We start from the raw sequence: 18,217 nt of genomic DNA, 5'->3' as shown, positions 1-18,217 counted from the left end.
TGAGTATAGATTATATATTACAGAACCGAACGTGCATGCCACTGAGGAACCTTCCAAGAAGTTTCCAAAACCAATTAGGATAGTTAACGAAGATATATGGGAATTTAAGAAAGATTAGAAACTCAGCCATCCAAATTTAGATTGTAATTTCCAAGTCTACCGGCATACAGACTCACGCAACTCCTCCTGATAAGGGTTCTTGTTTTGACTATCAACCACCTTGAAGCTTTACCTTTTTTATCTCCTTCATCCCTAGCTAGCTGGCTAATATACACTCTCTCGCCGTCTATCTCGCCTTGTATCGTTTTGGGTCTCTATATCTGGAGTCTTTCTTCTCCGATATCTGCTGTTTTTCACGCTTGGAACACAGAAGAGAATTATGGGTATTCGATCCCCTTTTTCTCGGAAAAAGAAGAGCAAGTCTGTTCCGGGCTCCCCTCGCGAGAACTCGGGTAGCTCGAGGTCGTCTTCTTTGCACGAGCCGGGGAACTCAAGAACCCTGGTCGAGGAACTTGGAGCAGTTTTCAAGAAATTTGATATGAATGGGGATGGGATGATTTCTTGGTCTGAACTGGGTTCGATAATGAAGAATTTGGGAAACCCCGTGACGGAAGAAGAGTTACAGAAGATGGTGAAGGTGGTTGATTTGGATGGCAATGGGTTTATCGATTTAAACGAGTTTATTGACTTGAACACGAACGGGATTGATTCGGAAAAAGCTGTAGAGGATCTGAGACACGCGTTTATGATATTTGACGCAGATGGGAACGGGTCTATATCACCGGAAGAATTGCTGGCGGTGTTTAAGAGTCTGGGGGACGATAAGTGTTCCATCGCAGAGTGTAAGAAGATGATTTGTGGCGTTGATTCCGATGGAGATGGATTGGTAAGTTTTGAAGAATTTATGAATATGATGATGAGCTCGCGCTCTCCCGTTCATCCTCTCCAATAACATCGTCACTTCAAGTTCAAACAGTAATGGTGAACAGCGATGGCTGATAATGCGTATCTTTTATTTTCTCTCTTCAATTCATCTGTTTGTCTCGTTTTATTTAGAGTAGTTTTTGGGTTGTTCATACCGCTCTGACTTCTGAAATTGGTTTCACTAGAAGACATCAACTGGCTTTTTATATTGGGCACTCTGTATATTCCGCACCTGACGTTTCTTTAATCTTGTTTGTCAAAATGCCATCCCAACGTTTCTTCTAAAACCTTTCACACAAAAGGCAAGCTCTCTCTCTCTGTTAATTCTTGAATGATTTTAGTCTTTGTTTAGCCTTGGCCTTTTTTTTTTTGGTTTTTTGATGGCTGTTTTGGCCCTTGTGACTTGAGATCTTATAAGACTTTGAATATGTTAATGATATTAAAAGATTCAAACTAAGAAATTCTTGATGAACTTCTTCAAGTGTGTAAGATTAGATTATAATCATGGTCCATTGGAGCCATATTCTATAAATGTTAATATACGTGAGTGGGCCATGATTGCACTAGATTGATCAACTATGCCCACCAACCGGTTGGGTAGTGCATGCTATAGATTATGTTTTAGGTGCTTTTGTGGGTCCCTTTTAAAATATTATGTGGAGCCAACTCTTATTGTATTCAACTGTTCAAACTTTCACATGGAGACTTGGAGTGGTGACTTGATCAAAGCCAGACAAGCAAGCACCAATTACAATGACCAGGAAAGCCCAGGGCCCAGAGAATCCATTTGCATCTCCGCATAGCAAGCAGCATTTCTACTACAGTGATATAGAATTCTGAAGAATTATAGAGGTACACTACTGAATTGCCAAGTTAAATTGGTTCAGTTGGCAAGAAAGGGACTTTTTCTTTCTTTCTTTAGCAACTTATCTCATGGATGGATCAAACTCCTATTGAATTCATATTAAGGTGGCGTTTGATAACATTTTTTAGACTTTTTAAGCCTTAAAATGTTGCTTTTTCAGACATTAGAGGTGTTTGGAAGTACAAGTCTGAAAATTATTTTCAGATCTAAAATAATAAGACTTGGGCCAGGTGCTGAATGCGTTCAATGCGTTTCAAACCTGATCAAAATTCCAAAATACCCTTGAAAACATGCTTACATTTCTCTCTCTCTCGCTGTTCATCTTCTCCACTTAACATAGCAGCGAACCAATGGCAACAAGTGACTCCTCTGACGAACTAGCGGCGACAAGTTCAGGCCTTTTTCTTCTTCCTCTATGGTTTCGTGGCTTCCGTCCATTGTTTTTCATTTTTGACCGCCGCTATAACTCTTGAAAGTGGCAGCAAGTGATTCCTCCGGCAAACTTGCAACGATGACTCCTCCGCCGCAAGTGACTCTGGTGAACCAGCGGCGGCAAGTGTCTTAAACAAGTGACTCCTCTACTACAACTCTCACTACTGCAACTCCTCTGCCGTCCACTGTTTTTCCTCTTCTTCCTTAAGACATTATTTTTCTAATTATTAAATACTTTTTATTGTTTTATGGACTTTATTATTATTTTAACTTTTAATAATTTATTTTTTATTTGTATAATTTTTTCATATTTTTTAATATTATTTTGAATTTAATAAATTATTTTTATGAAATAGTACAAGTTGAAATCAAAATTACCGAATAGTCTAATTTTGGGGTAAAATAGTGAAATTAGTGAATTTCAGATGTTGAAGGTTTTATCCAAAACAAACAACCTTTTATTTTTTATTTAGAGCCTCTAAAAAGTCAAAAAGCAACTGTTTCTTTTCAAATATCATACACTTTTAATATCTTTTTAATTTTTCAGATTTCAGATTTATCAAATGCCACCTAAGGCCATGTTTGGGATTGCTTAAGGCTGTGTTTGGTAAGGAGATAAATTTGTTAGTGGAAAACTAACCCAACTTTGCAATTTATATGAACCATTTTACATTCTAAATATTTGCATTCATATTTATTTGCATCGTTTCCAAACACAACCTAAGTTAAAAATAAGTGGTTAAAAACAAGTGATCAGAAAAAAAAAGAAAAAAAAAACGTGAAGAATTGTCTCAATAACAAATCAAACCTGATTTTAGTTTCTTGACTCGAATAAAAAATAAGAAAAATTTTCAGCAGAATGGGACATTATTGTTGATTGACTTAGGTTGTATTAATTTGTATCGTTGATGTTTTTATCCTAAACTTATTGGGCTGATCAATACAAATTAAAATTAGTGAAAAATGTGTTAATAGCAATTTGTATCGATGAACCCAAAATGTTTCAAGTAGAAATAGAAATGGCTCCAAAAACAACCTTAATCTCTTTTTAAGTCATAATGGTGCTTGAATGTTTATCCCTTGCTCCCCCTTGCTCCTGGGTATTGGATATTGGGTCTCAAACAAAATATGTTCAAGGTGCTAAACTAGTCGGTAGTGCTGTAATGCGGATTTGCCGGATTTATAGATTTTAACTGCATAGGGCTCTTCTTACGGTGACCCTAAGTACAAAAATACAAGATTTTTACACTTATTTACATATGCACTCCTTACAAACTGAGCCTAAGAGTTGAATGATTGAGCTTCGCTTGGGCTAAAAGCATTTCTACGTAGTACGTAAGCCATCATAATTCATAAGCTTTCCCAGCGTAAAGCGTAGACCAACAGAAGTGAGCCTGAGCTAGTCAGCCCAAGCCCAAATGCATTCAACTTGGTCCGGGCCTCACAGTTGAGCCCAGGTAGTTTGAGTTCTAAACTTTTTTCTGCTAATATATATTTCGGCCATGTCTACATACCTAGCTTCATTCCAAACTAAAGAGAAAATAATGAAAATATCAAACAAAATATGTGCCAAATCCAAAAAAATACCAAATCTACCCTTTCATAGTTTCATACTTTAATTTCATTGTTGAGGGATGAGGATTTTATGGGAAAATTGGTTTCACAAATTTCTTTAGAAAACGATATACGCTTCTTTTCTTTTTCTTTTTCTTAGATCATAGAACCGGTCAAGACCAAGTTGATTCCTAGTGTCTTTTAATGTATCTATTTCAATTTCTTAAATCGTTCTTGCAAATCACCAACCTTTAGCAGCAGTATGTAGTAGAAGGGAGAGTGGGTCACTCGACAAACACTCCATTATATGATTCCGGATCTCTTGCCCACAAGAATTCTGTTCAAGCCTACCTACACAATACACTACCTTCAGTGAATTAGAAACATCTCCCCCTACATAATACTATGCAGAGATAGGTAAGTTTTGTACCCACACAGCTACACCACACCATGTTAAAAAAAAAAAAAATTCCAGCCACACACATGTACACATAGGGCTAGCTAATTGTTTGAGCATCCAAAAAAGACCTGACAAAAGGTTGACCCAATCACCCAACCCGGGTCTCATATGTCACTATCTGAATTTGAGAATAACTTCACTTGATCCAACTTGAATAAAAAATGGGTTGGGTCATGAGCTGACCTGTTGATTCTGTTATCAGGTCTAATTGGAATTATTTATGTATTTTTTAGAAGTTTGTACTAATCTTTATTTTATGAATTTATGAATTTTTGTTTTATATTTGAGATTTTAAGATTGATTTCTTTGATTTTGTTATATATATATATATATATCAGTTATTTTAAGATTGACTTGAATTGCCCACGGATCAATCATAACCTAAACAATTTAAGGTTAGGGTGTAGCATATTCTGATCCAACCAGACCAACTCAAAGGAGATACTGGTTTCCTTTGAGAATGTAGAGTCAGAAATGAATACTTGAATAACAACTAAGTCACCACTAAGTAGAGCAAAAAGTGACCCAAACCGACTCAAAGTGATCAGGTCGATTTTGCTTAACACAGTGTCAATTTTGTTTCAATTTCAGGTAACCCGACCAGGTCAGATTGGTTGGAAAAACATCAGTAAACCAACCCAACCCGACCCGTGAACAGTCCTAGCTCTTGCTTCTCCATTGGCAACTCTCCGCAACTCTGGCCAAGACTTTGAGAGCGAGAGCTCAACAACATTTTCCCTACGATAGTTCTCTTCATCTTCATCTTTAGTGCTATCCTTGGGCGTGACTTCTTGGAGACTTTCTTGTCACCACCACCAACAACAGAGGAGCTTTTGGAAGGACCTTTGCAGAGATTAGCCGTAGAATGAACCCAAGTGAAGTTCTTTGATTTGTAACTATTATTTCAAAGTGATGTGAATGCTTCAACTTTTATATGGTTAGAATCCCTTATTTGGTATGTTTGGTTATGTTAGGACAACTTCCAGATGGCTATGTGGATTTTTGTGTTATGTCCTAGTCTGTATTTTCTTTTTTCTCTTCTTTTCTTTTTATGGTAGAAATCCGTTACTAATTTCTGGTTGAGGAAGAATTGTTCATCTAGTCCCGTCAAGATGATTGGTGTCACAAAATTTTACCTTACTGTAAAAGACAAAGAGACAATAACTAGTGCAATTGAATGCTTAAATTAATATCAATTAAAGAAGAGGAAAAAGAATGAAATTCACTTGACATATCTGCTATGACCTCTGGTTTCCTCATCGAGGATAAATGGTAAGTAAATGGTTCTCATTGGATGGAATCCACAATCCTTCAATCTCAAGCTACTGCATGCCAACACATTTCACGTCATGTAATCCTCTAGCATCAGCTTGGTCGAGGTGGGCATTGAAAGGGAGGTGGTTCCATTTCCGAAGCTCAATGGAAGCAATGCTAGTGTGTGAGTTCAAGAGAATTGAAAGCAAGGTCCAGATATTCTAGGGCTAAGGCTTTAGCTTGAGAAAGGATGAAATTTGTAGCCGTGGAGGAATTAGGATTTGAATAAGCTGTGATGATTTGTAAGTTTTTCTGGAATCTATTGATCACCCACGTCCATTTGGTTGTCTACAGCTGAAACAACGATTAAGGACTTTTTCTGATAGGAAGAACACAACACACATCCTCTGTATTCAGTATAAAAAGATTAACGGAAAACAACGATTAAGGACTTTTTTGATGGGAAGAATAGAGCTCACATCCTCTATATTCGGTATAGAAAAATTGTTTGTACTTTGACTAGAGGAAGTTTTAGGGGAGAAAGAGTGTATGGTGGCTGAATGCTACTCTCTCTTCGTGGCTCGATGGAGTTTCATGATAGGAGATTAAAAAGAAAGAAGAGGATGACAAATGGGTTATTTCAAGTTAAAATGCAAAGGGTAGAATAGGTATTTTGTAAAACATAATGCATCGGTTGAATGCTTTTCATCTAGGTAAGTGACGGGAGGTATGTGTAGAGTTTTTGAAAAGTTTAAGGGAGGTTTTTGTTAAAGTAAAAAAACCTGAGGGAAACTCGAAACTCAACCAAACTCAAATTGAGTTTCAAGCTTCCAAACTTTTGAGTCGAATATCTGACAAAAAAACAAGCACTTTTGAGTCGAGTCAAGCCTGAATGCTAGCTTGATTCGGCTCTATTACACCCCTAACTGACTCAACGGGTCTGGTTCGGTTTTGGCCTTACTTACCCAAACCTAGAGTGGGATTGTTGAACTTGACCCAGCCCATTTATACTCGGGTTTAGCATGATTCCACCTCAAGTCTTCAACCTGCTCAAGACAGACCCGATCCTAATCCGATAGTGTCGATTCTTCCTTGAAGGTTTACCATTTAACCCGACCCACCGACATCCCTCGATGCCTGTTTTATGTTGGTATCACGTGCAGTGCACATACCTACTTGCTAACGGTGTCCGTTAAATTTTATCTAACGACACCGTTAACTGCCCGCCCAAATTCAAACAAGAACAGAGGAACTTCAGATAGAAGATTGATTTTGACAGACAAGCGGTGGGAAAAGGAGCGCGACAGAGAACGAGCTTGAGCCATGACTGGCGAGGAGAAGCTACTGATGCAGAAGATTGCTATTATCTTGGACGAAAGCCGTGCCTCCTACGCCATACACAACAGAAAGCTGAAGGAACTTTTGGCAATTCGTTCCTCTTCCCCTCTCCATTTCTTTTCGGCATTCTCCAAAACCCTAACGCCCCTCTTTGACTTCCAGAAGAGAATAGCTTCTGCCGAAAGGGTTGTCCGATTTATCGCTATCTTCTCTGCTCACCGCGACGGAAAACACTCCGCTGATTGTGATGCTTTCTTGGAGGAATTTTTGCGGTTTCTTCTGGTCGCCGCTATTGCCTCCAATAAGACCGCTAGGTTCAGATCTTGCCAAATAATTTCTGAGGTGATGTTTACTTTTATATAAGCTGAAAAGTTTTATCTTTTTGGTGTCTTAACACTTCAGTGATTGCCATCAATTTTCATATTTTCCAATTCAGGTCTCTTTAATTTTATTTATTGGTAAACCTGAATTGTACTTTACTTGGGTTTTTGGTTCAGATGCTGAAATTTTATTTTTTTTCTTGGTTCTGTAATTATAGATTGTAATGCGGTTGCCAGACGATGCAGAAGTAAGCAATGAACTATGGGATGATGTAATAGATTGCATGAAATTACGAGTAGGAGATAAGGTCCCAGCTATTCGTACATTTGCAGTTCGAGCTCTTGCACGTTTTGTAAATGATTCAGAGAACAGTGACGTTGTTGATGTGTTTCTTCAGGTCTTATCTGTTGAACAAAACCCGGTAAGATTTCAATAGAATTTGTGGGAATTAACTGCATGATGCCTTATAACAATTCTTCACTAGGCTCAGTTTTTGTTTTGTTTTTGTTTTTTTTTTTTACTGAATGATGCCAAATAGAGGACAATTCAGGATCCATTTTCATAAGACTTTGGCAAAAGTTTTAATGCTTGCTGTCAACCTGACACAACCCTCCTTTGTCAGGGTTGGGGAGTGTTATATAAGCTTGCATGGTGGAGTTGGATGAGTAGGAAAACCAGAAAGGATAGGATCAGAAATGAACTTATTTAAAGGAATCTAGGAAAAGCTCAAATAGGTGACAGAATGATGAAAAATAGACCAAAACGGTTTGCACATGCTTAAAGAAGACCATCTACACATACGGCACAGTAAGAAGTGATCTGAAGTTGAAAAAACTATTTTTTTCCTTTTTCAGAAAGGGAGATCAAGATGGACATTGAAGTAGGGGGAAATGATTTAAGGGCCTATTGTTTAACAATGGATGTTGCACTGGATAGAAGGGAATGGTAAAACAGGATTCATGTAGCTAAGCTCAAATAGTTAGGCAAGGCAAAATAGAGGAAAACTCCTACTTTTGTCCATAGAATGAAAGTTCAACGTACTTGCCCAACTGAATAACTTCTGATTTAGAGCAGTGCACTGAACTGGTTAACCTCTTGGATGGAGTGAAATTCCAAAAGAAATTACTAAGTTCTCTCTACAAAAACTCCAATTTAATTATCCTTGAATGCTATCTTCTGATCTATGTTTTCTAATTCCTTAAAAAACATCTAAGCTATTTGATAAGCCAGTTGGACTTAAATAATCTTTTTTCTTCCTGTTGTTTTAGTTACAAATATAAAGGTAACCTAAAAGTTGCCATTTTCCTAAAGGTATAATAATGAATAGCCAGAAATTTTTAGATAAGAATATGGTTTCCCACCAAAAGCTTGATAAGTATTTTTTGTTTAGAATGTCTTCAAAAGTTCCATTCCTACATTGATGCTGCATTCTTATTGTTGTTAGTAAAAATCACTTCTACTTGGAGATCAACAGTAAAGTGTTTGCAGGAGGTTCGCAAAACAATAGTACTATCTTTGCCTCCTTCCAGTGAAACATCAGCAGCAATAATTGAGTGCACATGCGATGTAAGTGAGTTGGTTCGTAGAGCAGCATACTGTGTTCTGGCTAATAAATTTCCCCTCCAGAGCCTCAGGTAATTCCTATTTTCATACCATAATCTGCATTCATTTTAAAAGATGAGTCTCATAAGGCCTTATCTTTAGTTATATGCCATATTTTGTTGATTATGTGGCATGCTAATATTGATTATTGACAGTATTATTCTTCTAAGTTGTAGTAAGAATTTACTTCACTTGATTAAAGGAAAGAAAAACATGATTTGGTGCAGCATTTTTGAATCATAAACTTTATGATGAAATTGTTTTAAGCAAATATATGCCTCTCTATAAGACATATAACATGGTTTATTGGCTTTTGTCTCTTCTTTTCTCAATGTCAGCATCAAACTTAGGACAATTATTCTTCAAAGGGGTCTTGCAGACAGGTCTGAGTCTGTAAAGAAAGAATGTCTAAAATTGATGAAAGATGAGTGGCTTGTTAGACGTTGTAATGGAGACCCCATATCCCTTCTCAAGTTTCTCGATGTAGAAACTTATGAATCTGTTGGGGAGGCTGTAATTGGGACTCTCTTAAAAGCTGGGATGGTGGATCTGCAGGATGGACAGAGTATCCGACAGTTTTTAGTATCAACCTGTGATACAAATGAAGGTTTGTGAAGTCATTCTATGGCTTTGTATTTTTTTCTTGTCATCCAATTTTTTGGGTAGAATGGAAAGGAACCCATACTGTTACTTATCAAAAAATAAAAGGAAGATTTGTGAAACTTGTATCTTTTATTGCTTTTCTACTTGAAGCCTTGAACATATTTTAGATACTTATCACTGATAAGTGGCTGTGGAATATAGATGGGCCCAACACTCATGGATGCAATCATATGAACATGCATTTATAGCATGTAATGCAAGTATAGATAATTAATACTTTCATATGTTTGTCACTTTGTTCATCGGAGATTAGATTTTGGTAGTAGTTCTTGAAGCCTAATGTTTAGTATCTAGTATAATCATATTTACCTGTTCCTTTGGTTCTTTTTGAACTTGAGAGATAATGGGATTTTAATCATTTTATTAAAAAAGGCCATACAGTGTTGGTCCCGCCATCCCAGCCATCTGGGATTTTGGGAGGGGTAGATGTGATACAGTCCTAACTTTTTGGCATTTTCTTTTTTTTTGCACAAAGTGGCTGCTCTCGGACTAGATCCTGCATTCTCATACTTGCCAGTCCAAGATTTTATCATTACACCAAGTAATGGCCCCTGGTATCATATATTATGTGGTTTATGAAACTCAGAGACTAGAAACTCAGAGAATAAGTAAAATGTTTGAGGAATGTCAAGCTTTATGAGATTTCCTTTTTCTGTCCAATTGTCTAATGTGACCTCTTAGAAAAGGGCCAGATATAAGATGGTTTGGGAAATATCTAATGATGAAACCTTGGTGGAATGTTTACTGAACAGAAAAACTATTTTATTTACCAAACATGTTCAAAATATACCATCTTTTATAACCTTTTTTTAGTCCAATAAACTAAAAGTATGGATGGCTGTTATTAATTGGATTGAACTCCAATACAACGTTTTAGTATAGGGCTGGTATCAACTTTGATATTGATTTTGTGGTAAATGTAGTGGGTTATGTAATGGATGGTTTGGATTGGCCAGAATATCTTTCCACATTGCAGAATTAAATGGTGTTCTGAAGGGAAGGTCTCTACTTGACCTATTAGGACATCTTTTGCCATTTATGTTATGTAAGTGGGGTAATTGTTGGTAAAGGAAAGAAATTGAAAGTAGAAGCATAAATCAACACAAGCAATACTGAACAGTTAAATACTTTGACTTCACAATTATCAAATATTTTGACTTCACAACTTTTTTTTTTTTTTTTTAATTTTCTATCACTTTGAGGTTCTTTAATCAGCATACTGTTGATTAGCAAATAGAAGAGTACCCTCAATTGTCATGTTGGTATCGGAATTTATGTAGCATAGTTTCAACTCAGACCTCGTTTAACAGCTTACTGACAATTTCCACAAGGATTAACAGTTTGTATTTCTTGTGTATATCATTGCATTCTTACCATTCATTTTATTTATTTTGTTTGGCTTGCCCATGCCAGGACAATGTATTCCCAACATTCAGCTAATGGAAGCAGAGGTTGCTATTTATTGGAGAATTTTATGTAAGCACTTACAGACTGAGGCACAGGTAAGAAACTTCAGTTTTAGTTTAATATGTTCTGTCTATGAGTGGTATGTTTAGGGAAGTAAATCTACACTCCAAAAAATCTTCCTCCAATGCAGTTTATTGTCCATGAGTTTGACATAATATTATAACCCAAAATCCTAAGTTTCCTTGCACAAGTATTCAATTTCTAACATTCCTTTTCTCTAAACAGCTGCCTACAGTTATTTGCTTTTGACCTATATGATGTAACTGCTCCCTAGTCTTATCAACCTTTCAAGGTTCTGATAATGGTGTTTCAACTTAAAATTTTCAGCTCTTCTCTGCAATCCTATTATTAAAATTTGTTATACAAAATGATTCTATATTTGTGCTTAGGATGGGACTGCTTTCCATCAAGTTTCCAGAGCTGTACTTAGATCTTCAGTTCTTTTTGAAGTCATTTAAAAAATGATGATCTCTTGCAGATTGGCACTTTTGAAATCAAATATGTTCTTATTATTAATAATACAGTATGTTTTCCTTGTATTTATCATATAAATCATTAGGTGGATTACTTCACAGGCAAAAGGCTCTGATGCTGCTTCAACAATGGGGACTGAGGCTGTAATATATGCAGCAGAAGCCTCGGATAACAATGAACTTCTAGAGAGAATCCTGCCTTCAACAGTTTCTGATTATGTTGAATTGGTGAAGGCTCATCTTGCTGCAGGTAGGATAAATTCATAATAGTCAATATATACAAAGTACTTGTGAATCTGAGCATATATGCTGATCCCAAGTAATTATTTCAGGACCAAATTATCATTTTGTATCTCGGCAGCTGCTAATGCTTGGTGTTATGCTCGATTTCTCTGATGCTACAAACAGGAAAGTTGCTAGTTCATTTGTGCAGGAATTATTGCATAGACCTATTGAACATGAAGTTGATGATGATGGGAACAAAGTTATCATAGGAGATGGCATTAATCTAGGCGGAGACAGGGAGTGGGCATTTGCAGTTTCAGAGTTGGCGAGGAAAGTACATGCTTCTGTTGGAGAATTTGAAGAAGTGGTTCTTGGGGTTGTTGAGGAGCTTGCTCGGCCTTGCAGGGAGAGAACTGCCGACTTTATGCAATGGATGCATTGCCTTGCTATTACCAGTCTTCTCTTGGAAAATATAAAATCTTTTCACTGGGTGCAAGGAAAGGCCATTGAACCTGCAGAATTACTGCACTCAGTACTGCTTCCTGGGGTATGAACTTTAACAAATTTCCTTTGTGTATTGATGTTCTTGTTGTTCAGTCTAATTCTTTATATTTATCTAGATCACTAGTTCTTTTTCTTTTTTTTTTTTTTTTCAAATCATGTTTCAAGCTTAAATTCTTCTGGAAGTGGAATTCTCAGTGTCTTTATTGAATGCAGGCAAAGCATGTTCACCCCGATGTACAAAGGTCTGCTACAAGATGTCTTGGTCTCTTTGGGTTATTGGAGAGGAAACCAAGTGAGGAGCTAGTAAAGCAGTTACAGCATTCTTTTGTAAATGGTCCTAGTCCTGTTAGTGTCATGGCTATCAAGGCACTGGTTGATATTGGAATGTGGCATGGTCCTCAAGAAGTTGACAGAACAACAGGACAACATCTCTCACAATCTCAGGATGATAAAAGAAATTTTACTCTTCTTAACTTGCGTGACTTAAATGGGGATTTAAATGTTCAACTCTTAGATCTCTTATATGCTGGACTTGACCAGGGTGATTGGGTTGAATATGTAGAAACTGATGATCATGAATCAGTACAAGCTATCTTAGGGGAGGGGTTTGCTAAGATTCTTCTTTTAAGTGAGAGCTATCTGAGCATTACTTCTCCTTTGCATACTTCAATCCTCATAAAGCTAATCAACCTGTACTTCAACAATGAAACAAAAGAAATGCACAGGTGATCATTTTTCCTGCTTGCTGTTTTCCTCCCTGCATGTGTTATTGATTAAGTTGTATTGACAGTTATTTACTCTTCCTCATTTCTGGTTACCAGATTGAAGCAATGCTTATCTGTGTTTTTTGAGCATTATCCATCACTCTCAACTGATCACAAGGCAAGTAACTTATATATATATATATATATATATATATATATATATATATATATATATTCTAGTTAATTTGCTCTTTTGGCAGAATATTTATATTATATGGATTTCCTTCTTGTGAATGACTCAAATTTGTCTTCTCCATATGTGTAGAAATGCATTTCCAAAGCGTTTATTCCAGTCATGCGTTCAATGTGGCCGGGTATTTATGGGAATGTGGGTGGGTCTTCTGTACTTGTGTCTAATATGCGGAAACGTGCAATCCAAGCATCACGTTTCATGCTGCAGATGATGCAAGCTGCTGTGTATCCAAAAGAAAATGAAATGGAGGGTGACAATGACAGAAGGAAGTCACCAGAAACTCCTGATAATCCTGAGCAGCCACCATTTGACTTTGATAGTGGGGAGGAAGGGCTTGCCATTCGCATAGCTGCAGAGGTTATATTTCTCAATTTAAACCCTGACATTTTACTAACACATGAGCCTGGCATTATGCTTCTCTCTGTAATCGTCTCTTCCTATTCTCAAACAAGGATTAGGCTTTTAGTTTACATTTATTTGTACACTATCAAACACTGATTATTCCACTTGTTATACAAATCTAGGGCATGGAAAAGGCTATTACCCAATGTTGTTGTATATACAAATCTAGCACTTGTAATTTTCTTTTCATGGAAAGAACTCTAACTTTTCCTGCATGTTGTGGTTTATCTTATACATAGTGCTCTGACTAATTCTATTTGGGCTGCTATAATTAGGTGGTGAACTTCCCTACAAAGAAAACATCTGCTGGAAAATCTTATATGTCAGCATTATGTAGGATTGTCATCTTGCTCCATTTTCGGTCATCTGAGCAAGAGGCGATTAAATGTATGAGGGCACTTTTGAATCAAATGGCAGAATCCGTGCTTACAGATAAGGAGCTTGTGAAGGAGTTGACACGAATGGCAGATAAACTTAGAGTCCTGGACAAACATCCAGATCAGAGCTTATCAGAAGATGAAGTTAATCTTATTTTTGGTACACCTTTGTCACTTGTCCCCATATTAGAAATCTAGATAGATGGTTCTATTATGTAACTAAGTATAGTTTTAATCACTAGCAATGTTTTAAAACCCAGACCGGACAGGACGGTCGAATCATTAGACCCAGGAATTGGAGACCATTCCGGTGTTTTAGATCCCTGGGTTTCAGATTTCTGAAAAACCGGTAGAACCGGTCAAAACTCGGCAGAAGCATTAAAAACTGGCTGGGTTTTGATGATACAACCAGTTTTAATGACCCACCTGAGTTGGTGAATACTTAGAAACTTAAAATGTAAGTCTCATGGCTCAAACTTACAACCTATCAATTAGCCAAGTTACCTTATTACCATTAATCCATAAAATGTAAATGGTGAGATCTGGATCCCGCCAATGCATTAAGACATGTTATGTTTTACAAAAAAGTGTTAAATATATCGAATATGTCAATCATGGTCAAACCATTTGACCATGACCCAGAAAGCATTCCGGGTTTGTGTCTGGTCCAAGTCTTAACACATCGATCACTGGTACGGATTAGTTCAGTTAAAATGAGAGAAGGCTTTGACCATTATTTTTTTTTTCTCTTTTCAATTGTGATCTGTTTCTACACTATGATGTCAGGAAGGTTAGAACTGGACAGCAATATTAGTATGGATGTTTCAACTACAATGCCACCAACACCAGCACCACGATCAGTCAGATCCATCCGGCCTAGGAGACAAACAAGGCAGGAGTCTTCTTCAGACGAGGGAGAAACTTCACCTACTTCTGTTGTTCCTCCCACTCCTTCCATGTTAAGCACCCGCTCTCAAAGGGCAAGCAAGACTGCAGCACTTGATAAGATTACTGCTAAAAGAAATGTCAGGATTGAGGAGACTGATGATGACAATGATGCAGTGTCAGATGTGACATCTGAAGAGGACTCCAGTGACTCTGAAGATTATGCTTAGCAGTGAAATGAAAAATTTCCATCACCCAGGAGTTTGATTGGTTGTTAGCAGGATGAAGATTGGTTTCAGTTGTAAATTGTAAAGATGGCATCAAAGAAACAGGGTTTCTAAGAAATGTCAATTGTGCTTATTTTTTGGGTTGTGCTTGTGAGTGTGACTTGATATAGCACATGAAAGGAAGGAAACCCAAACCAAGATCTTTTAATTATACCACCAATGTCATATGTTCTGTATTCTGATTTCTGCCCCAGATCATGTAGGAATGATCTGCATGGTGACCATGTCTGTAGCAAGAATTTTCTGTAACAACTTATCCAAAATTGTCTGCGGATCCAAGTATTTGAGTAATATCCATCCTTTTTAGTCATTCTGTTTTTGTTTTTATTACTGTGTTGTGTTTGATTATTTATAGCAACGTGATTTGGACCGTAAACTAATGCTTCAGTGGTTTGTATTGTACTACTGTCAGTATGATTCTATATTTCTGCGCCTTCCATCATCATATTTATCAGACAGGCAGAATATCAAGTGGAGACAGTAAAATAAACAGTCTGAGTAATCTCAAGTCTTACATCTAAGAATCCTCTGGAGATATCAAATGAAATATCTCCTCTTTGCACTATAACTACTTTTTCTGTGATTTTTGCACTATAACTACTTTTTCTGTGATTGCACGAATACTTCACCACCAACATAATGCAGAATGAATGGCTGTTGCTTCAGGCTCAACTGAGTTGGCTATCATATGCCGCATCCAAAAGGAAACCTATAATCATAGACATTATGAATGATCTTATCCGCAACTGGTGATACAGTTGTCAAAGATTGTTATCTTTGAGATAGGCAAAAGTTTTCCTCCAACTTTTGGTTGCTGTTTTCAGCTGCATCTTTAAGGTTCCACTATGTTGCCGGAAAGACATGATACCAGAAACTTATTACCAATCAGGTGGTTTTTTTTTATCAAAACTCATGGGTTTTTTTGATTGGTCAAAGCTTTTCCGGTATCGTTTCTTTCGGGCATCATAGATTTTTCCTTAATTTTATTATATGTCGTTCCAATTTCCTAGCATGCATTTTTCCCAGCATGGTGGGTATTTGGTTGTAGAAATCCATTTATCTCCCAAAGATTTTGTGAATCACCCTAAATCACGAAAATCAGCCGGATTCCTCTAGTCTTAACAAATCGGAACGCGTTCCGATAACAAAAAACCCCATAATCAGTGGTTGGGATTTTAATCTTGAGTTATCGCTATCTTACGGAGATTGTTGGCGATCTCCTAACTAGGATCATGATCAAATAGGAACATCCTTTAATGGAAGACGGAGAAATAAATATTTTTTTCCCATACCATGTCGAAGAGTTTTGACCAATCAAAACCCACCCATGAATTTTGATAAATAACACCTAATTGGCTACCAAATTTATGATTTGAGTTGACTGTTCAGAAGTTTTTCAGATATCATATCATAGTTGAACCCTACATGAAAACCAATGACAATTAACTTTACTGGTTAAACTTCCTCTGTCACTCGAGACTCCTTTGAATAGAACAATTAATTTAGATGACAGTCAAAAACAAATATTGCTCTATTAATCCAAGCAAGTGGAGGACTGGGGATCAGACAATGGATTGCATACCATATAATAATAAAGGAACCAATTTCCTTCCCTGAAGATGGAGGGAAGGTGTACCACCGACAAGCAAAAACAGAAAGCAGTTAGACGTTACTCTAATAGAGAAATCTCAAACTCAAATACCCCATTAGAATCCACATTGATGGGAGATTGTCATAGGCAGAATGGAATTGTAAGACCAAAAAAAAAAAAAAAAGCTGTGGCTACAAAGAGTGCTTTCCTGTACTCAGATTTTGCTTGCAAAGAAAAGCAAGAACTTTGCCTTCTAATTTTGCTTCAAAATCAAATTCTGAGATCGAGATATCAAATGTACTCGGTTCTCTCTGCCTCCTCAAAGTTAAAAAGATTTGTTCCCAAAGCTTCTACAAACGCTCCCTATTTTACCAAAACAGATAAATCCTATCTGTGGAGTTTTTGAATTGCATAGAGAGAGAGAGAGAGAGAGAGAGAGAGAGAGAGAGAGAGAGAGACGGCAAGCTCTAGTTTGCCATTATTTTACATACTTATTTATATACAAGGTTAAACCAGATGTTCCCATTACTAACCCACAGAATTTAAGAAACCAGAAGAACAGGATTCAGAGATATCATCTGGTTCCTCTGTGCAAAACTGGCAAGGATGAATAAAAAGCCCGCTAACTCAATCCATCAATTCAAACTGAGAAAGCATGGAAGTTACACACAGAGACCTAAAAAAGAAAAGAAAAAAGAAGATTTTCCTCGTCATCATCTGCTGCACCAGTCGGCAGTCATGGAAAGCTGCTCTTACCTCTAATAAAGGTTTTACAAGTGAAAGTAAAACCAAAAGACAAATAGAAAAACTAGACCCCCTATGCTCTCTACTGCTAGACAGACGCCTGGAGCATCCATCTCCAATCAAACTCTACGAGTCTCCAACAGAGATGGCTCGGCCTACTCGTCCCAGCGGCGAGCGAGAGAGCTGCCGGGTGATCTCCCGAAGAACTGGTCTGATCTCTAGCTTCTGCGGATATGGGTCTTTGATATTCTCATATTCTTGCTTGATCTTTCTAACTTGACTATGAACTGGGGTACCCATTTGATCATTGTTGCTGCTCTTCCTCTGCTCCATCTCTTCTTCCCACCCAAATCCCAATACGAAAGAAAGAACCACGCTTTCTTCTTTAGCGAGGATTCCTCTTCACCTCTCTCTCTCTCTCTCTCTATATATATATATATATATATATCTACTAGTATGGTTTCATCATGAGTTCCATACGAGAAGGGAAGGTGGTGGGAAATCCTCTCTTTTGGATGAATACGAGACGACTCCTTTGAAGTTGAACTCATATGACAATTACCTAAATGCCATTTTATTCCCCAAAAATTACTGACATATGCGCGTGGTATTAATCCGATTCCATTGTTCTTGAATCTTGACCTCATCATTCAACCCTGAAAGCTACAGTCGAGAGAAACTCGGGTCAAATTTAGCGCCAGCAGCTCCTTTTACCCGCCCATCAACCCAAAGATTCCTTAAATTGACCGGATTCTACAGTGGAGACCTACGCGTACGCCAAAGCGGGCGACATATAGTAACCGTAGTTTTCCGAGTATTTCTTATGCGGTCCCTCGATTCTAAACTGTACGCTAAATGACGATATGACCCTCGTTCCTTAGTTTTCCAGTGT

The 18,217-nt window shown here is 37.3% G+C and overlaps 2 protein-coding genes, 1 long non-coding RNA gene and 1 pseudogene across 3 annotated transcripts; 3 read left to right on the top strand and 1 right to left on the bottom strand.

The window, feature by feature from the left end:
- Nucleotides 1-247: 247 nt before the first annotated feature.
- LOC148855224 (uncharacterized) lies at nt 248-1,225 on the top strand (annotated as a pseudogene).
- Nucleotides 1,226-1,628: 403 nt separating this feature from the next.
- LOC148855223 (uncharacterized) lies at nt 1,629-5,318 on the top strand. The gene is made up of 2 exons (XR_016112247.1): nt 1,629-1,776; nt 4,827-5,318. It is a non-coding gene; the product is annotated as an uncharacterized LOC148855223 (long non-coding RNA).
- A 1,431-nt stretch (nt 5,319-6,749) lies between these two features.
- EMB2656 (ARM repeat superfamily protein) lies at nt 6,750-15,300 on the top strand. The gene is made up of 12 exons (XM_088982185.1): nt 6,750-7,169; nt 7,366-7,569; nt 8,637-8,782; nt 9,089-9,357; nt 10,827-10,915; nt 11,456-11,603; nt 11,686-12,125; nt 12,296-12,807; nt 12,904-12,964; nt 13,112-13,396; nt 13,717-13,978; nt 14,605-15,300. The coding sequence occupies exons 1-12, from the start codon at nt 6,813-6,815 to the stop codon at nt 14,931-14,933; spliced, it is 3,102 nt and encodes a 1,033-aa protein (XP_088838311.1). The 5' UTR covers nt 6,750-6,812; the 3' UTR covers nt 14,934-15,300.
- A 1,737-nt stretch (nt 15,301-17,037) lies between these two features.
- Nucleotides 17,038-17,750, bottom strand: LOC148855221 (uncharacterized). The gene has a single exon (XM_088985987.1). The coding sequence runs from the start codon at nt 17,656-17,658 to the stop codon at nt 17,452-17,454; it is 207 nt and encodes a 68-aa protein (XP_088842113.1). The 5' UTR covers nt 17,659-17,750; the 3' UTR covers nt 17,038-17,451.
- Nucleotides 17,751-18,217: the final 467 nt, after the last annotated feature.

This window comes from Nelumbo lutea, chromosome 4, assembly GCF_056320005.1.
Source record: "Nelumbo lutea isolate HS-2025 chromosome 4, American lotus-T2T, whole genome shotgun sequence".
Lineage (NCBI taxonomy): Eukaryota > Viridiplantae > Streptophyta > Magnoliopsida > Proteales > Nelumbonaceae > Nelumbo > Nelumbo lutea.
Note: the sequence above shows the minus strand (reverse complement) of the source record. Positions and strands in the feature narration are given on the sequence as shown.

Bases quoted from the DNA above. Each gene is read 5' to 3' on its own strand.
- EMB2656 (XM_088982185.1), top strand. From the start codon at position 6,813: ATGACTGGCGAGGAGAAGCTACTGATGCAGAAGATTGCTATTATCTTG. The intron at 7,170-7,365 runs GTGATGTTTACT...CTGTAATTATAG, and splicing joins CTTGCCAAATAATTTCTGAG to ATTGTAATGCGGTTGCCAGA. The intron at 12,965-13,111 runs GCAAGTAACTTA...CCATATGTGTAG, and splicing joins CACTCTCAACTGATCACAAG to AAATGCATTTCCAAAGCGTT.
- LOC148855221 (XM_088985987.1), bottom strand. From the start codon at position 17,658: ATGGAGCAGAGGAAGAGCAGCAACAATGATCAAATGGGTACCCCAGTT.